Below are 17,788 nucleotides of genomic sequence, written 5' to 3' on the forward strand. Positions count from 1 at the left end.
CTAGCGATATTTGTTGGACAGATTGTTTCACGCGCTATTGGGCCGTTATCGGACCACCCATTAATATCTCACGCTCGATATGTATATACATCGGCGTGAGGGGGGTGTGTTGGAAGTCCCACATCGACTAGAGATAAGGCCAATTTATAATATATAAGTGGGGTGCAGACCTCACCTTACAAGCCGGTTTTGTGGAGTTGAGTTAGGCCTAGAACCCACTTCTAACATAAGTTACATAAAATGTCAAAGCCATTCATGAAAGACAATTTAAATCGTAAGAAAACATTATTGGATGATGTAGGGATCGATTATAATTGATGGATAATATCTCTGGATTTCGCTCTTTATATCAACAGGTATGCTTTTCCCTACACCTATTTGACTACCCAAAGATATACCCGCTCTTCATTTGGAGTCGTAATTATCTAATCTACTCTGTTAAAATTCAATCAGATAATAAAAGTACTCTTACATTGTCACAACATTAAGGATAATTAGCAGACCTTTTTTCTCAATTATTTCTCACTTTAAGGGCAATTCCACTTTGGAGCCTTTTCCGTCACGTCATGGTTTTATTGTGAAAAAATGTTTCAAAGAATGAATGAAAGAAGAAAAAACTATTTAAATTGTTTTAATTTTGGACTTTTAGATAGTATATTTTAAATAATGTATGACCATAGGTATGATAAGAACACATGAATGTTTATTAATTGGTACCAAAGTTGATCATGTCTTAGAAAAAGTAACCTATGAAGGATTCCGACGAGTGAAGTGAGACATCGACTCTTTAGTTTGGTTCTTCTCCCTTAAAAACTAGAAAGTAAAAGACAAAAACAACATGCTGCAGTGGTTAAAATTATTTAGATTTTATCATGCATGAAAAAAAAAATTATGCATCTTTTCAGCATTGGAATATTACTCAAGTTCCTTTTATTTTAAAATTTAAACAGAACGAAAGGAGGGATTAGTTTAAAATTTGGGTAGTTTGCATATAGACGTATTTTTTAGAAGCAGAAAGGGGCTCTCTTTTAAAGGTTTCCAGTAGATAGAAAGAAAGATGCAAGCATTTGAGTGTATTCCCAAAACTATATAGAAAATAAATTATATTTTTGTGGTATAAAAGCCATTGCACGAGATGAAGCATTTTATGGAAGAGATACAACATGTAACTTTTCTAAGCAGGCAACACTAATACAAATTCATTATTAATCTAACACAACCTTCTCCAAGAAGTTGCCGAACGAGAGTCCAACTTTTCCCTTAAAGATTGGATTTTGGTCTTTCAGATTCCTTAGCCCATCTGGGAGGAAGTATTTCATATTCTAGGACTGGCCCCAACTCATTGCTTTCTTCTTCGCCTAAAATGTCCTTAGAGAATGCATCTGGATTGGCCTTGATGCAGCTCTGCAGAGCAATGAACGGATGTACGCAGTCTGAGCCCTACATATATGGAACAAATTTCACATAGCAACGCATACAATAATACAGAAATCAAGATTCAAAAAAATAATACTTTAAATTTGCCCATAGTGGTTGTTAATTGCTATTACAGAGTATATGCGACCTTTCATACAGACTTGCACATTACACTAAATTCTTAATCACAACATTATATTGAAAGAGCACATATAATCTTCATAGCTAGGTTTTAAGGATGTATATGAATAAATTTAAGTTTAACTCAATCTCATAAAACCAATCTGTAAAATGAGGTTTATACTTATTTATACTATATTATATAGTCATATTTCTAATTGACATAGACTCGAAGATACCTCACGTCTAGTACCATTGTGTTTGGTATATACATAACTTCGTGACTGACCATTTTTAATGGATCTAAGATAGACTCTCATATTTAGAAAGTGGGTTTAGTTACGATAAGACGTAGGTCTTAATCTTAAAGTTATGTCTAAAACACCCATGTTTTAATCATAACAATTAAATTAATCGGTACATCTAATGTATCTGCTCAGTGTGAAACAGGTATTAGACGACATGCAATATGCTAAATGGATGTATCTTAAAGTATGATCAAAATGTCAATATGTTGATAAGAAAGACGAGCTTAAGCTCTAGATGTAAGTCCTATGAAAATAAGACGCAAGTGGCATAGTACAAAATGCAAGTATTGCTAATGCATGTACACAAGACTAAACAAAGACTTGTAGAAGCACCGAACGCAAGTTCAGCAAGACAAAGTGTGCAAGTCTAGAAGATTCTTATGAACTCCTAAGACGACAAACAAATACTAGATGAGGAAGTGTTCAAGACAAAGTCAAGCAGAATTAGACATTGTAGTAGAGTCTAATGACTACAAACTTGACCAAGAATGTCTTTCAAATAAGATTCATTGATGTCATATGATTAACATGGTATTGTCAACAAAAGGCAGAAACCTTATATAGATAAAGAATGTGGCTAAAACATCTTTTTGTACTACAATAGTAAAAGATGTTAGCATAAAGTCGTGATCTTTTGATAAAGCTATAATAGAAGATCCTCCAAAGCATGCAACCTGCAATGCTCATTTCTAGACGTCTATAAAAGGAAGTTTTCCCACGCAATAAAAGTGAAGTATCCAAAATACAAGTGACTTTTGCGTGCTTGTGACAAAATCAGAAAAGGCTTCTAAGTGCTTAGACATAGTTCATCTTCTAAACAATTTAGAGAGTGAATATTCTTTGTATATCCTTTCACTGTTGAGAAATTATATCGCTAGAACAAGAAACTTTTATTTGATATCCATTCTTTTGGGTGTGAAGCTTGTATCAAATAACTTCTGTGGTATAGCCTGGAGAGATTTTGTATACTTAACCTGGAAAGGCTTTGGATACTTGGTATGGAAAGGCTTTCTGTACTCAGGCTTAATCACAAGGGAAGATTGCATATAGCCTGAAGAGCATTTCGTATATTTAACCGGGAAAGTGTTGTGTCAATATGACCTCGTGTACTTGTTGTAAGGCAGAAGCAGTAATAAAAGTACTTGTAATCTTTATTGATGAGTGGAACACATTGCAATTTGCAAAGGATAATGGGACATAGCTCAAGTTTGAAATGAACTAGTATAAAATTTATGCATTCATGCTGCTATCTATTACACGTCTGGATTTGCTCTTGACGGTAAGGTAATGAAAACATTTTGAATGCATTTATACAAAATCAGATGACCTCCTTACATCGTCTAATGTACTGTTCTGCAACAAGTTTTCTGAAGTACGGTTAAAGCTCTATCCAAACCTATCTCGTTTTATAGAGCTAGCTTTGTCTTTCACTCAAGTCAATGAGAAATCTTCAAAACTACAAATAGTTGAAAGAACACAACGTTGCAGTTCACTAATCTAATATCAAACAGGATACGTTAAAAGTGATATCAAGGTAGATATAAACTGAAGTTGTGACCTACAAACGGCTAAACCAGTTCACTTCATACTTGTCATTGTAGCTACATCTTGCTTCAGGAAACGAAGCTACACTATGTAATCACTAACGGTAATGAAAGAGAATTATGAAGTAAGATATACCTTTTCTTCAGAGGTACTCTTGAGAAAACACAGAAATGCCTCTGAGAACTGAGAGCCACAGGAACCAGTTCGCAAATCAGCAATGCAGGGGCATTCGAGAGCTTTCTGAGCCATTGCCTCAACTGACTGAAAAATCCAGAATTTTCTGTTGTTTACATTCATTCACTGAATTTCACAGTTGAAAGCAAATAACCAAAGTAAGTTGGTGCAAACCTCAGTATGCTGACTTCCATATTCTGCAGCTTCTGCAATGTTAAAATAAAACACGACACAAATTGAGATTTCGTTTCAGCCGCACATTTACACAAACAGTTGAAGTACGTGAGGAATGAAACACGGAAAAACAACCTGCGAGCGCGGATTCCAAGGAAGTGGGTTTGGAGGTGTCGGTGGTGGTGGTGGTGATGGTGGTTTGAGTCTCCGCCGCACCTTCTGCGCTTTCTATTTGACCCATTGTGAATCCTGATTTCTGGGTCCTCAATTCTGAACCTCTGGTTTTCTGGTGCGTTAAAAATTCAAACTTTGAAGCCAATTCTGAATTGGTATCTCCTCTCTACACGGAAAGTGAAATTCTGAGATTGAATCTCTATAAACTTAATTGTAATTAGTTATAGTCTTCTTCTATGAAATTGCACTTATCTAAATGAATAATTAGTTTTTTAAACAATTAACATCAACTATAAATAGTTTATAATTAATTTACCAGAGAGTAAAATCATGAAAGCAACTTAATCATAAAAATGATAAAGGAACTTAAAAATTAAAAAAAAAATATTAATTCTAATTTAAATATTAAAAAAATTAAACACATACAGAGGTTCACCAACATGAAGAAATGCATATCATTTCTCAAAGTAAGTTAAATATCCTTCATCTCAATATGTAAAATTAGTTCGTTTTGTTATTAATGTTTAAAATCAATTTGATACTAAGTTGTATTCCTTTTAATATATAATATAATAGTACAAAATTTAGGGATTAGTTTGTCATTGAATATATAATAAAACATATAAGTATTGTATTTCTTTTTTCTTACATGCTAAAAACTAAATCAGACTTTTGGTTCCTTCAATGCCTACATTACCAATGTTTATTTATCAATTAATCATTTCCCCAAAAACTATTTAAATTGTGGAATGTTGGTAAAGGAATGGGGAACAGGGTACAATTTAGAGAAACCTATAAAAAAGTGATTTTCTGAAACGCGTTATACACGTTTGTAATAAAAACTTTTCAATCTACAAGTTCCAACACAAAATCTAACATCCCATTTTAGCATGTGATTTGTTATTAAATTAAGTTAAGAAAAAAACTACTCACACCATATGGAAATAGTAAAAAATTAAAATTTTTATTCTATTATCATCATAAAAATAATTAAAATTATGTAGAAATAACAATTAATTAAATTATAGTCTATAATGTTAAAAAAATATAAACAAACTTTTTTACTTTTTTAAAACATTTTTAAAATTCTTATATTATCTTTTCATACATATCCCTACTCTAAGTACATATTCTCGTATTCTTACTGTAATGCATATCTTTATATTAGTTGTTACAGTATGAAAATATCAAATGAAAATCACAACCATAAAATACAAAGATAAACTAATAGAAAACAATACAAGACAATACACAATAATCATACTCATACATACTATCAAATATACATCCTCAATCCATTTACATCACACAAAAACATGTTACCACAAACATATGTTATCTATCCTCGTACACTATCATACCACATGTTCATCATAATCAATCAGTTAGAGTCGTCTTCACAATTCAGAAACAAAGCATAACAACACGATCAAGAACACCTACGACTCAACAATCATCACAAATAGCTCAACCAAACACATATCTACAAAAGATAACAAGAAAACAAAAATCAAAAAATAAAGGAATCAAGAATGTAAGTTCCCCTCACAACATCATCATAAATTGATTAATGCATTCAGAATAATACCAAAACAAGCACCAATTTTACTCAATTAATCATGTACACACAAACAAGTCATGTACACATGCAAACAAGACAAGAAAAGAAAATAAGAAAACAATAAATCAAGAATGTAAGCTTCCTTTACTTGGGTTTTCCTTTTTCCTAGAATAAACAATGTCCTTCAACAATACTTTAAACTCTTGGAAGCCTTCACTCAATCAAACTCTGAATCTCACACTCAAAGTTTTTGTCTCTTTTTCTAATGGCAAGATGTTTAATATAATAACAATTATATGAGATTAATTTTTCTTGGATTGATTAATTATATATATATATATATATATATATATGTATGTATAGTCTAAAATACTAATAAAAATAATAATGAACTAATAAAAAATAAATAAAAATAAGATAAAAATAACACATCTAATAATAATCTATCTAATAGAAGACATATCTAATCAAATGGATTTATTTTTTAAATACTTATAAAAGCTAACTATTTTCATAATATAATAAAATTAATTTTGATAATTCTTTAGATAATATATTATATATTAATATTTTTATTCTAATTGATTATGATAAGTTTTTAAAAAATATTTTTTATTTTATTTTTATTATCTAACAATTATATTTAATAATATAAAGTCTTTTAATTTATAACAATATCTTAATATATCTTTTAATTTATTTGTAGATGTATATAGTATATAACAATATCTAATAATATATAATAATGATTTTTTTTCACCAAATTTTATTTTTTAAGAAATCCTTTAAAATACATCTTTTATATAAAAATAACAAACTATTTTATTTTTTATTTAAAATAGTTAAAATATTTGTACATTTTTTCTAATTATTAAAGTAAAAATATCTTCTTCTATTTTTTTATGATAAGACCTAAAAAGACAATTAAAATTATAACAAGGTTCCCTACCAAAAACTCTGTTATCATTCACTTCTATATTAATTATATATTTTTATTTTAAATAACAACTCAAATCACTATTAGAATTTTTTAGATATCTAAATTTTCTTGGTCTTACCCAAAACATTACTTAAAGAATCTATTTAAAAAAAAATGCAAGATTGGTAATTTATTTAATCAGGCATGTTTAAATTTCATACGATTGTAGTACCTGTTTGTATATTTATCTTATAATAACAATTTTACAGATTTTAATGTATTTATCAAATTGTACAATTTTGACTCAAGGTCCTTAATCTACCAATGTGTATGTGAATATTTAAACAACAGTTAATTTTCTATGTAAGTGTTATTTTTCTTCCTCGATCGCATTACTGAAAAGGATTTGTCTTATTGTGGTATTTTTTAAATGGACACTTTATTTTTATTTTAGGACGTTACTTTTAACACGGCATCATGTTCTTGTTATTTACGCCAAATCGTCGTTTTAGAGAATAATTAATATTTTTATGATCATATTTGATACCTTTTATCGACCAAACTACATTCCCAGATATTTCTGTGAATATATATGGTGTAATGAACTTCAACACTATATATATATATATAATAATAATAATAAGAAGAATAGTATTAGCAGTAGTAATAGTAATATTGATAATAATCTCAAAGCAATCATGTTCCAGTTAATCAAACAGAACTATAATAAGAAGATGCAACTACACATTTTCCTTTGGAGAGAATGAGTGAATCAGTAACAGAGAGAAAGTAGAGTTGGAGAAGATGACTGAAAAAAGGAAAACAGATAAGAACAAAATACAGCACAAAAAGTTGCTAAGGCATTGCCAGATACAAACTTTTCACCAAATTTCAATTAGTCAAACAGTATGTGCCGGCCAGAGTTTTGGATGAACCTATCACAATCCTCAAACTCATTGAAATTCCTTAATTAAATGATATCAGTAAGCAGATTTCATTCGCCATATAATACAAAGGAACAAGTTAACCACCCAACATAAAGAAGAGACATTATCGTCTCCTAGTTGCCTATGTAACCAATATTAAACATCAATAAAACATCACATCTTCCAAACGAACAGCACACAAACAATTAGAAAATTCCCTTATTTGTCACCACTAGGAAGCATCACTGCACCATGCTTTATTTTAAAATTCTTTAGGAAAAACTTGTGAGACTTTATGGCTCATATGTTCTATACCCTCCTCCTACCTTTTAGTCAATGATCCAACACTACTAATCTTTCAAAACCCTTTTCAATCTTTGCTCAATATCTCACAACAGCCCCTCCTATTACAATGATCATGGAACCAAATCCAACATCAGATCATAGTTTGGACTGGTTTGAAGGTTCTGTTTCTTTCTTTCCACTTCCACCATTCTTAGACGATCCATATAACTGTACTGACATCCAACTGTGGGATCAAGACATAAGCAGCCATTATCAGACTGATGCTAATACCAGTTCCCCTAATGCCACCAACATTGCAACTAGCACAACACCCCCTGAGCCTTGTGCTTCTAACAACCTTCCACTCTCTGATTTGCCCAAGAAAAGAAGTGCCACTGATGATTCAAGTCTCAGACAACCACAGAACCACAAGCACAAGAAAATCAAGAGCAAACCATTGAATAATGAAGCAGATAGTGGAGACGCAGAAGGGACAACCACAGTTAGAAAACCTGGTGGGAACAAGAGAGGTGCTGCTAAGGGTGTGGCAAATAACTGCAACAACAAAGAAGGAAGGTGGGCTGAACAGTTGCTCAACCCTTGTGCTGCAGCCATAACTGGTGGAAATCTGACCCGTGTGCAACACCTCTTGTATGTTCTCCATGAGTTAGCTTCACCTACTGGTGATGCTAACCACAGGCTTGCAGCACATGGTCTTAAAGCACTGACACACCACTTATCGTCTTCTCTAGCATCTACCTCTTCAGGGTCCATGACTTTTGCATCTACTGAGCCACGGTTCTTTCAAAAGACACTACTCAAGTTCTATGAGGTTAGCCCTTGGTTTTCTTTTCCAAACAACATAGCAAATGCTTCCATCCTTCAAGTTCTTGGGGAAGACAATGACAATTCGCGCACCCTTCACATCCTTGACATTGGAGCCTCTCATGGAATGCAATGGCCAACATTTCTAGAGGCCCTCAGTCGCAGACCTGGTGGACCTCCTCCACTGGTTCGCCTCACTGTGGTCACGGCTTCTTCCACTGAAATTGACACCCCATTTTCTATTGGTCCTCCCGGTGACAACTTCTCATCTAGACTCCTTGGTTTTGCTCAGTTAATGAACGTGAATTTGCAGATTAAAAGGCTAGATAATTGTCCATTACATACACTGAGTGCTCAAAGTGTTGACACATCCCCGGATGAAATATTTGTTGTTTGTGCGCAGTTTAGGCTGCATCAGTTAAGTCACAATAGCACTGATGAAAAGAGAGAGTTTCTGAAAGTGGTGAGGAACATGGAGCCCAAAGGGGTGATACTAAGTGATAACAACATGGAATGTTGTTGCAGTGGTTGTGGGGATTTTGCCATGGGGTTCTCTCGAAGGGTGGAGTACTTGTGGAAGTTTTTGGACTCAACAAGCTCGGCGTTTAAGGGTCGTGACAGTGATGAAAGGAGAGTGATGGAAGGTGAGGCAGCAAAGGCATTGACAAACCAGCGAGAGATGAATGAAGGGAAGGAAAAATGGTGTGAGAGAATGAAAGAAGCCGGGTTTGTGGGGGAAGTACTTGGTGAGGATGCAATAGATGGAGGTAGAGCTTTGCTGAGAAAGTATGATACTAATTGGGAGATGAAAGTTGAAGATGACAATACAAGTGTAGGACTATGGTGGAAGGGGCAACCTGTTTCTTTCTGCACCTTGTGGAAGCTGGATGCGAATGATCAGAGCTCAACATTCACATCATCATAAAAGATTTTCTACTGTTAATTTTCTCCACCATGTAAAATTCTTCATTGTATAACTTTTTGTAACAAAGAAGGATGCAAATTATTTTGTCAGTTCTTTTTAATGACTGGTAACTGTCAACAAGATTGTGCTGCTTCAGAGTTTCCCATCTACTGTTTGTTCTTCGTTACAGATATGAAGTTAGATCTACATCATATGCCAAGAAACATTGCACATGTGGTATACGAAAAACTTCGTAGTAAATTTGAGCTTAGTTTATTTGAATAAAATTTATTTTAATTTTCTTTAGTTCTCAATACTTTATTTTTAATGAAGCTACTTCTGTAATTAGCTAAAATGAAAAGGTTAACAAGTTTCGTAGTGAGTTTTATCAAAATAAAAAATTGAAAACCGTTTTATTTTCATTTTTATTTTACTTCTAATCATTAAAAATGTTCTCTCGTTTTTCTTTTTCCTTTTAAGTTTCGAAAACATGTGAAATTATTTTCATTAAAATATTTAAATTTACTATTTTTATACTGACATTTAAAATTTAAAAACTAGAACAACAACATCATTTTCTCAAATCAATAAACCCAAATATTTGTCAACGAATAAAAGAGCATGAGGCTCAGCAAAGAAACTAGAGGCTGAATTGACTGAATACCTAATTATTAACTACCAGCATAAGTTTTTACTTTTTAATGTAGGATTTACAAGTTTACTCGTGAGATTTACCTATAACTAGAAAGCAGATATGCTCTTCTACATATTAGAGTTCATTCTATATGTATAAGGGAAAATTAAATCTTGATGTACACTGCAACCGGAATAGTTGGAAAATCTTGCAAGGTTTTCCAAAAAGACCTGGCAGAGTGAGAGTGAGGAAGCTACGAATTAATATCTACCAACCTATTTAAGCCATGTCCAATTATCAAAATATGTTCAAGGGAAACAGGAGCAAGGCAAGTTTTCCCAAAAACTCCGGGTCTTATCAAAATAAAAAGCAGATTCTTCTCATTAGAAGGTGTTAAAGTTTCCTGCCGCAGGAGTGAACAGAACATTCAGCCAATGTCTGTTCATGTTTCAAAAATCCGCACTGAATTTCGAATCTCCTGACGACAAACCGGACATTTAGGTAACACTTCACGTTCAACTGCTATGGCACACCCTTGGCAACACACAAGATGCCCACAGGGGATGAAGGCAGAACGCCTTCTCCTCATCACACATATGACACATAATTGTCCATCTGGAACATCTTCAATCTCATCATCATCTATCTGAGGTTCAACATTATTCACTGCTTGCCTTTGTTGCTGGAGCTGCCTTTGTAGCTTCCACTGTTTCCACTTATTCCAGTTCCTGAAAAATCAGCATGTGTGTAATTGTCCCAATACAACTGTCTTTAATCACCCAAAATTACTGATAATATCATTTCAAATATTTCCAGTATTCTGATTATATCAAAATTAAGGTTATCAAAGTGTGCCAACAATATTAAAAAACCAACCATTCAGTTTATTTCACATCATCATGAAGGTAGTTTACCAACCAGGAAAGTCCATTTGTTTCAGAAAATTCTAAAGCCAACCATACTTAACAAAATGCAGATCACAGTAGTAACATAATAAATAGACAGATAAGCCAAACCAACATACCTCACAACGGCATAGCCAAGGATCCCAACTGACATTGAACCGATAGCAATGCCACCCCAAAACAGAATTTTTGTTTTTATGGAAAGATCCACTATCATCTGATCTTTGCTCAAGTCAGATCTACAAAAGAGAAGACAACCATAAGCAGCACTTCCACATGCTGAATCACTAATAAATATTTATCAGAGATATGTGCAACCAGATAATGAATTTAAGGAGAAAAATAAAAAATTCAGTATCACTAATGTGAACGCGCCATCAAAACAAAATATTAGGTTTATCATTTATCATAACTATTTATACTTCACATATGACACGTGCACCTCTACTTGTTGGCACAAAAATTAAAACACGTTTGATCAAAACCACATTCATGGTAACCAGTGTCAATTAATTAATTAATCATACCAGTAAAGTGACATTTCTCCAATAATGGATACAGAAGGTAAAAAAAAAAAGGATTAGTGTTATGCTATCGTGGAATGAAACAATCTCCTCTACTTTACTAACTTTATAACGAACAATACCAATTGGTAGGATATTTTCATGATCAACAATGTTTATTGCAACTAAAACAAACTTACAAAAAATATGGTAGATCTTTGCATGACTTAATTTCAGCAACTCCATTATTTAAACTACCAAGGCCGACAACAGTGATATCCTTCCCCAATGGAAGTATTTTCTCTTCATCTAGCAGTCCAACCTGCAAAAAAGAAACATATGATAACATTTCAGCAAATGTGATACACCAAAGATCAACAATTTCACAAGAAATAGTTAAAGATGTGAACACCATAATAGACTTCTTGAAGTGAAATAGAGTATTGAGCTTTAAAATTACTCATGATTATGCTGTCCACGGCAAATAAGTAATGAGAATATCAACTCACGGGATATTCATGCCCAAAAAGCGCTTGCAAGAAAGTATAAGGAGAAGCATTTATTGGTTGCAATTTATGATAAACTGTTGTTAAAGGTAACGGATGTCTTGAGCCATCCATGTTGACAACAACATACTCGGGAGTAGATGGTCGCCGTCCAACATCAATCAGAACAAAAGGCACCTACAACAAAGATAGTCAGAATATCTAGAATACATTTCATACTATAGTATCTAAAACTATATACAATATCTTACATGATCCTTTCTTAGTGGAGCAGAAATTTAGTTTTTATTTTGCTTGTTATATGATCCTTAAGGAACGATTTTCATATTTCAATAAATATATTTCATGATTTATTCGTTATTTTGGTAAGATTATGGTCTAGTATCAGTGTAAACAAAACTTACTGCTTTTTATTTTGTAAAGTGCTATTACAATACATAAAGTAAATTAATATTCATTTTTTTTTTAAATTTGAGCTTGAACTCCTTTTTCCTCCAATGTCTTGTAATTTGAATATATAATGGGCCAGTTTATTTAAAGTAAGTCTTTTTTAAATAAGCAGTTTCTTAATAATCACTTATTTGAGAATCAGATAGAAACCTGCTTATTTTTTAACTAAGCCGATTAGACAAACTCATAGGAAAGCATAAATATGCTTATTTTATTAAAAAATACTCTCATTTCAAAAAATAAGCACAAACAAACTCGCCCATTATATTTGCTAGCTATTAAAGCAAATTAAGATCAAAGGTGGAACAAAGAAAAGATAAACCAAAAGACACATCATAATCAATCCATACAGAGTATCCAATGGCAACAACTATTAAGAATTTAAGTTTAAGAAAGTTGAAGAACATAAAAGACCCACAAACTCATTCTCTTTAAGGTATTAGCTAGAAGATTGTGTGGTAGTTTCTTATTCGGTTGGCTCATGGTTTATTAGTGTTGAATCTCCCTTGAAAGACTCAACAATTAGTGTCAAAAAGATGTTCTCACAAAGAATCATGGCCCCTAGCCACAACAAGAAACTCACAGCACTGTCTCTCTGTCAAATGCATACCGGCCAAAACCACGACTGGATAGGAGCCGAATTGCATATCGATGCCCTACTATTATACCATCAAGTGGAGGCTAATCTCTATCCAAACCTCAGCCCATCTAGTTTCCAGTCAAATCCTAGTAGCCCTCAAGCCAAGCTGGCCTCTTTGCAGCTTCCTCTCGCCATAACTTTCTTTCTGTCAATCTATCTTCTTTTCTTCCATTTACCCTTTTTTGTTTTACTATGTTCTATTTCAACTATCCATCTATTTTTATTCTCCTTTGAATTCCTTTGGTAACTTTCCATCATTTTTCTATTATCTAATAAAACCCACATACAGACTTTTACCACTAAAATCAGTTTCAAAACACAAATTAAATGCTAACTAAAAACATTCATATCCTTTTTATATGGGGCAGGGAATTGGGGCAGACTGGCAGGAACTTGATATAGCTGTCTCTCTACCTCTCCAACCTCTCGCATTGCAGCTCAAAAAACAGGAGAGGAGTAACTTTGTATTTGTTAACTGCAGTAATTTAACTATGATCAAATTCCTTCATTACTATTAATTAGCTCGTGTTTTAGTCATTGCAACTGAAAGTGCATCCTGTTTGAAATGCTGAACTGTTTTTACTAACCTAGGCCAAGATCAGCTGAAGCATCTACGTGATGCACAATCAGCAAGAAATTGTACTATATATTATATATTATTAAAAAAATAAAATAAAACCACTAATTGATTATGGATATAAAATAATCTACTAGGATATATTTACCACATAAGCTAGAGAGTTGTTGTCAACCCTACTCAATTATATATACCAACTTGTATCAGATTTAACCTCATTAAATACAAATCAATTGGCCATATCATACCAGAATTCTCTTTATACATTATGAACCTCAATATGTAACAAAGTTATGCACCCATTACCTTCCTTAAAGATGTAGACTCTTGCTTTCTCCAAGATCTTGCAATAAAGGCCCGAAGATCAGAAGTCCATCCTAATAATCCTTTCCATTCATTGTATATACACTTCATTATGATCAACACAAAATAAATAAATTAGACCTCTAATTCACAAATAACTAAGTTGCAAGACATTAAAACTGAAATTAAACTTATATTTTCTACAATAAAGAAAAAGATACTACAACTTCAAGACATAAAAGTTATTCATATAAATTAATCAAGAACAAGAGGAAGCATGTCAATACTTAATATTAAATAACATCTTATGGCCAAAACGTCAAAGTACACTATCCATAAATTGAACAGAGAACTCTTAGGTAACACTCTGAAGTCATGCTTTAGAAGATGAAGTTCAATTATTATTATAATAGATAATTATAAAAGTTGGATTAAAACAACTTTGTAGTTTAAAATACATAGGCATATAGTGCATTTGACGTGCAATTATACATACACACACAAAGAGAGGGGTTGGGTTAAGGTGGTGGAAGTAATCGTGTGTTTGAAAAGTCATTGAGCCACGCTAAACACTAACAAACCAATTGGTTTCCGAAAAGTAGCACACAATTGATGACGTGCTTGATAAACCCTTTCACTGTGCCGAATGTCAATCCAAAATGTAAGATTGTCCAAAAGTAACTGATCTAAACTAACCCGAACTAAATTAACTTCAAAATAACTAAACTGTTTTAAAATAAATTGAATCTAAACTCTTTCAAAATCAGTTTTAATACTGAAGTGAACTGTTATAGAAAAAAGTTCAGTGCTAGAAGAAAGTAGTTTATGTTGTTGGTTTCAAAGGATTTCCTCTGATTTTGTAAGTACCCTCGTTCATGACTTTGTGTCCAACTTATGATGTGTAATTTCATGTAAAGAAAAATAAACAAATATACTCAAATGAATTAACCACTTTTTATTTGGTTCTCCCACTTACTTTGTCGTGTTTCTGTATTAAATCTATCTTTATGTGGATATATGCAATATCGTTGTACCCATTTATTTTTAAACTACAAACCATTTGATTCAATAGCTTTTTTTGGTTACTGATTAACTAGTAATTCTGGAATACGGAAGTTGAATACTTTTAGGAAAAGTTCTTGTCTCTTCATTTCATATTATTAGAGATAGAAAACTCTACTAATTAATATAGGATGTTTTAAACTCCCAATTATCTAGTCATTTCTGCAGACATATAAACACTTTTACAATGGACGGTGTTATATTAATAACCACAATATATGTATACGGTATTTTGCGTGATTTTTGAGAAAATAATTAATATAAAAGAAAACTTATATGCATTGCTATCTAACTTTAAACTTCATTTTTTCAAAATCAGTTTATTGATCCAAGACAATTCGGTTCAAAGCAGTCAAAGCGAAACAAAGTCAGTTCAATTTAGTTACATGGTCCATTTTACAGTTTGATAAGAAATCTTCAAGTGGTATGAATTTGAGAACAAATCTTCCTTAAAATGGAGGGAATGATAAGATGATTATCTTCTAAACATGCATGTATGAAAAGAAATTGAGAAAGAACAACACTCCTTCTTCATGCGGTGAACTTTAAGTCTAACTTAATTCAATTGAATTCTAATTTGGTTCATTCTAGTTCTTTATGAACACAATCTCTAATAGTGTGCAACTGGTAGTTGAAGAAAGAAAATGTTGGATTGGCATTCAACCAACCCAAGTTGAAGGTACAAACAAACTAAGTTCCGTTTTATTTTCCACCTTTACGTATTTTTGTTCTGAATCAAGTGTAAACTGACAGTACTCCAGAATTTAAACTTTTCACTTCCTAAATTAAAGCATACAAAATTACAGGTCGATCACGGTTCTAAAAACACTAATAACCACTTAACATACACCCAAAATTTCGAATAAAACCTTCCACGACAAAGAATTTTCAACAAATATGCAAATCTCTCTTCTCAATACCACATTAATCTCAATAAATTCGAGCAAGAAAAAAAGAGATTACCGTTTGAGTTCTTTGAAGGATGACGCCTTTATCACCCGACTCTCGAGAGACCAAGACGCCCGGTCTGAGAGTTTTCCAGGAGCCATCGACGGCAGACTTGGCATCAACGGTGCCGCGAACAATTACGATTGTACCACCGTCAGAGGTAGAGTCAGCGTCAGGGGGAGAATCGGCGAGGAGTGATCGGAGGTCGGAAACAGAGAGGTAAGGTGCGCGGCGGAGCTTGCGGAGGGCGGCAGAGGTGGCGGAGAATTTGAAGAAAGTGCGGATGGCGGCGTAGGCCAAGGCGAAGCCCAAAACGGCGCCGTCGAAGGAAAGGGCGAGTTGGGAGAGAAGAGATACTAAGGCTTGCTCCTGATGGGACATTGATCGTTCATTCCTCACACCAACACACGCGTTTCTTGCAATATCACTAAATCCACTTCCTCCTTCAGCTTTTACAACATCCACCGTTAACGAACCACCATCTGAAAATAGTATTTTTTATTATCATACACAATAAAAAAATATTGAAATATTTTGGTGATTAATTTAACAAATTGTATTTTTTATAAATTTTTTAAAAGTATTTTTCATTTAAATTGTATTACAGTACTTTATTAAAATGGATTTTATCTTTATTAAGTATAGTTTTTTCTTTCTTACCTTGACTTCATAATTTAATAATTAACAATATCATTTAGGTTTTCGTAATGTACATAGGCCTAAAAATTGGCAAAAGAAATAAAGATTTTATGAAAAGTTGGTCACCTAAAATTTGGATTCTTTAGTGATTTTTTTTTTTTGTTACTCCTTTTTACACAACATTAATTTTGATGCTTTAAAATATATTAAAAGAAATTTTAAAGTATCAATGTATATTTAATGAAAAAAAAAAGTACTAGAGTTGTTTATGGTCATATGTTAATTTTGTTTTATTTTAATTTGTAGATATTATTTACCCTTAATGTTCAATAATGTTAGTATATTAACAACTGACTTACCAAATAAAATTTGTTATAAACATTTCTTTGTTAGTTTTTAGGTAGAGCTACAAAAACGGATAACTCGGTTCAATTTGACTCAACTCACCACAGGTTGGTCACTTAGCCTCTGTTCTTTTGAGGGAGATGATTTGGAGGAGATGATTTGAATGGATTTGAGTGGATTTGAGAGTAATTTTTTTGTTGTTTTTTTGAGTGGATTTGTGAGTAATTGAGAGTGGATTTGAAGGTAAAGTTTGTGAGAATTAGTGTAAGATTTGATTGATATGATATATTTAAAAAATTAATTTAATTGGTAGAAATTTAAAATTACCAAAATATCCCTAGTTATTAAAGTAATATAAAATGTTATTTTTTAATGTTATATATAAATGCAAAAATATTTATAAAGAAAGTAAATTTATTAATAATTATTAAAATTAATTTTTAATTATTAAAAAGCTACTCTACTCATGTGCAGATCGCAAATTTTGGGTATGAAATCCAGTAACTGTATTATTTTATGATGTAACTGTATTATTTTATGTTATTATATAAATGGTATTTTAAAAATCTATGTGGGCAAATATGAAATTTTGATATGAATCCGCGCAAATCATCGCTGTGGAGCGAAGAAGTCGAAATTGGAGAATCCCGCAAATCTACTGCTTTCCATCGCCTTCAATCCATGCAAACGAACGCGTATTTAAGCTGAAATCATCGCTCGCAAAACCTTCTAAATAGTAAATTATGCGCAAACGAACACAACATTAGTGAGTTAATCCATTCTATCTTATTTATTAGCGAATCAAAAAAATTTGAACTCGGTCTGATCCACCATAGATTGGTTCACTGGGCTCACTTAAATACAATTATTTTAAATAACAAAAATTATAAACTTTCTATAATTTAAATCTAAACAAATTTCACTTCTAAATTTCACTTCGACCAT

At 32.4% G+C, this 17,788-nt stretch overlaps 3 protein-coding genes across 3 annotated transcripts; 1 reads left to right on the top strand and 2 right to left on the bottom strand.

The window, feature by feature from the left end:
• Nucleotides 1-1,090: 1,090 nt before the first annotated feature.
• On the bottom strand, nucleotides 1,091-4,139 carry LOC106773870 (mitochondrial intermembrane space import and assembly protein 40 homolog). The gene is made up of 4 exons (XM_014660632.2): nucleotides 3,873-4,139; nucleotides 3,738-3,769; nucleotides 3,525-3,650; nucleotides 1,091-1,440 (listed from the first exon to the last, which is right to left on the bottom strand). Exons 1-4 carry the CDS (start codon nucleotides 3,976-3,978, stop codon nucleotides 1,261-1,263), a joined length of 444 nt encoding a protein of 147 aa, XP_014516118.1. The 5' UTR covers nucleotides 3,979-4,139; the 3' UTR covers nucleotides 1,091-1,260.
• A 3,065-nt stretch (nucleotides 4,140-7,204) lies between these two features.
• LOC106773935 (scarecrow-like protein 29) lies at nucleotides 7,205-9,469 on the top strand. The gene has a single exon (XM_014660702.2). It carries the CDS (start codon nucleotides 7,730-7,732, stop codon nucleotides 9,350-9,352), a length of 1,623 nt encoding a protein of 540 aa, XP_014516188.1. The 5' UTR covers nucleotides 7,205-7,729; the 3' UTR covers nucleotides 9,353-9,469.
• Nucleotides 9,470-10,298: 829 nt separating this feature from the next.
• On the bottom strand, nucleotides 10,299-16,240 carry LOC106772972 (E3 ubiquitin-protein ligase SPL2). Its single transcript, XM_014659628.2, has 6 exons — nucleotides 15,875-16,240; nucleotides 13,853-13,954; nucleotides 11,883-12,056; nucleotides 11,574-11,695; nucleotides 10,990-11,109; nucleotides 10,299-10,693 (listed from the first exon to the last, which is right to left on the bottom strand). Exons 1-6 carry the CDS (start codon nucleotides 16,238-16,240, stop codon nucleotides 10,408-10,410), a joined length of 1,170 nt encoding a protein of 389 aa, XP_014515114.1. The 3' UTR covers nucleotides 10,299-10,407.
• Nucleotides 16,241-17,788: the final 1,548 nt, after the last annotated feature.

The sequence above is a fragment of the Vigna radiata genome, chromosome 9, assembly GCF_000741045.1.
Source record: "Vigna radiata var. radiata cultivar VC1973A chromosome 9, Vradiata_ver6, whole genome shotgun sequence".
Classification (NCBI taxonomy): Eukaryota; Viridiplantae; Streptophyta; class Magnoliopsida; order Fabales; family Fabaceae; genus Vigna; species Vigna radiata.

Coding starts and splice junctions, on each gene's coding strand:
- LOC106773870 (XM_014660632.2), bottom strand. CDS start 3,978: ATGGGTCAAATAGAAAGCGCAGAAGGTGCGGCGGAGACTCAAACCACC. Junction 3,651..3,737: donor ATGGAAGTCAGCATACTGAG/GTTTGCACCAAC, acceptor TGGATTTTTCAG/TCAGTTGAGGCAATGGCTCA. Junction 1,441..3,524: donor AGAGTACCTCTGAAGAAAAG/GTATATCTTACT, acceptor CCATATATGTAG/GGCTCAGACTGCGTACATCC.
- LOC106773935 (XM_014660702.2), top strand. CDS start 7,730: ATGATCATGGAACCAAATCCAACATCAGATCATAGTTTGGACTGGTTT.
- LOC106772972 (XM_014659628.2), bottom strand. CDS start 16,240: ATGTCCCATCAGGAGCAAGCCTTAGTATCTCTTCTCTCCCAACTCGCC. Junction 11,696..11,882: donor TTTTTGGGCATGAATATCCC/GTGAGTTGATAT, acceptor TCTTTTTTGCAG/GTTGGACTGCTAGATGAAGA. Junction 10,694..10,989: donor CTTGGCTATGCCGTTGTGAG/GTATGTTGGTTT, acceptor CTGATTTTTCAG/GAACTGGAATAAGTGGAAAC.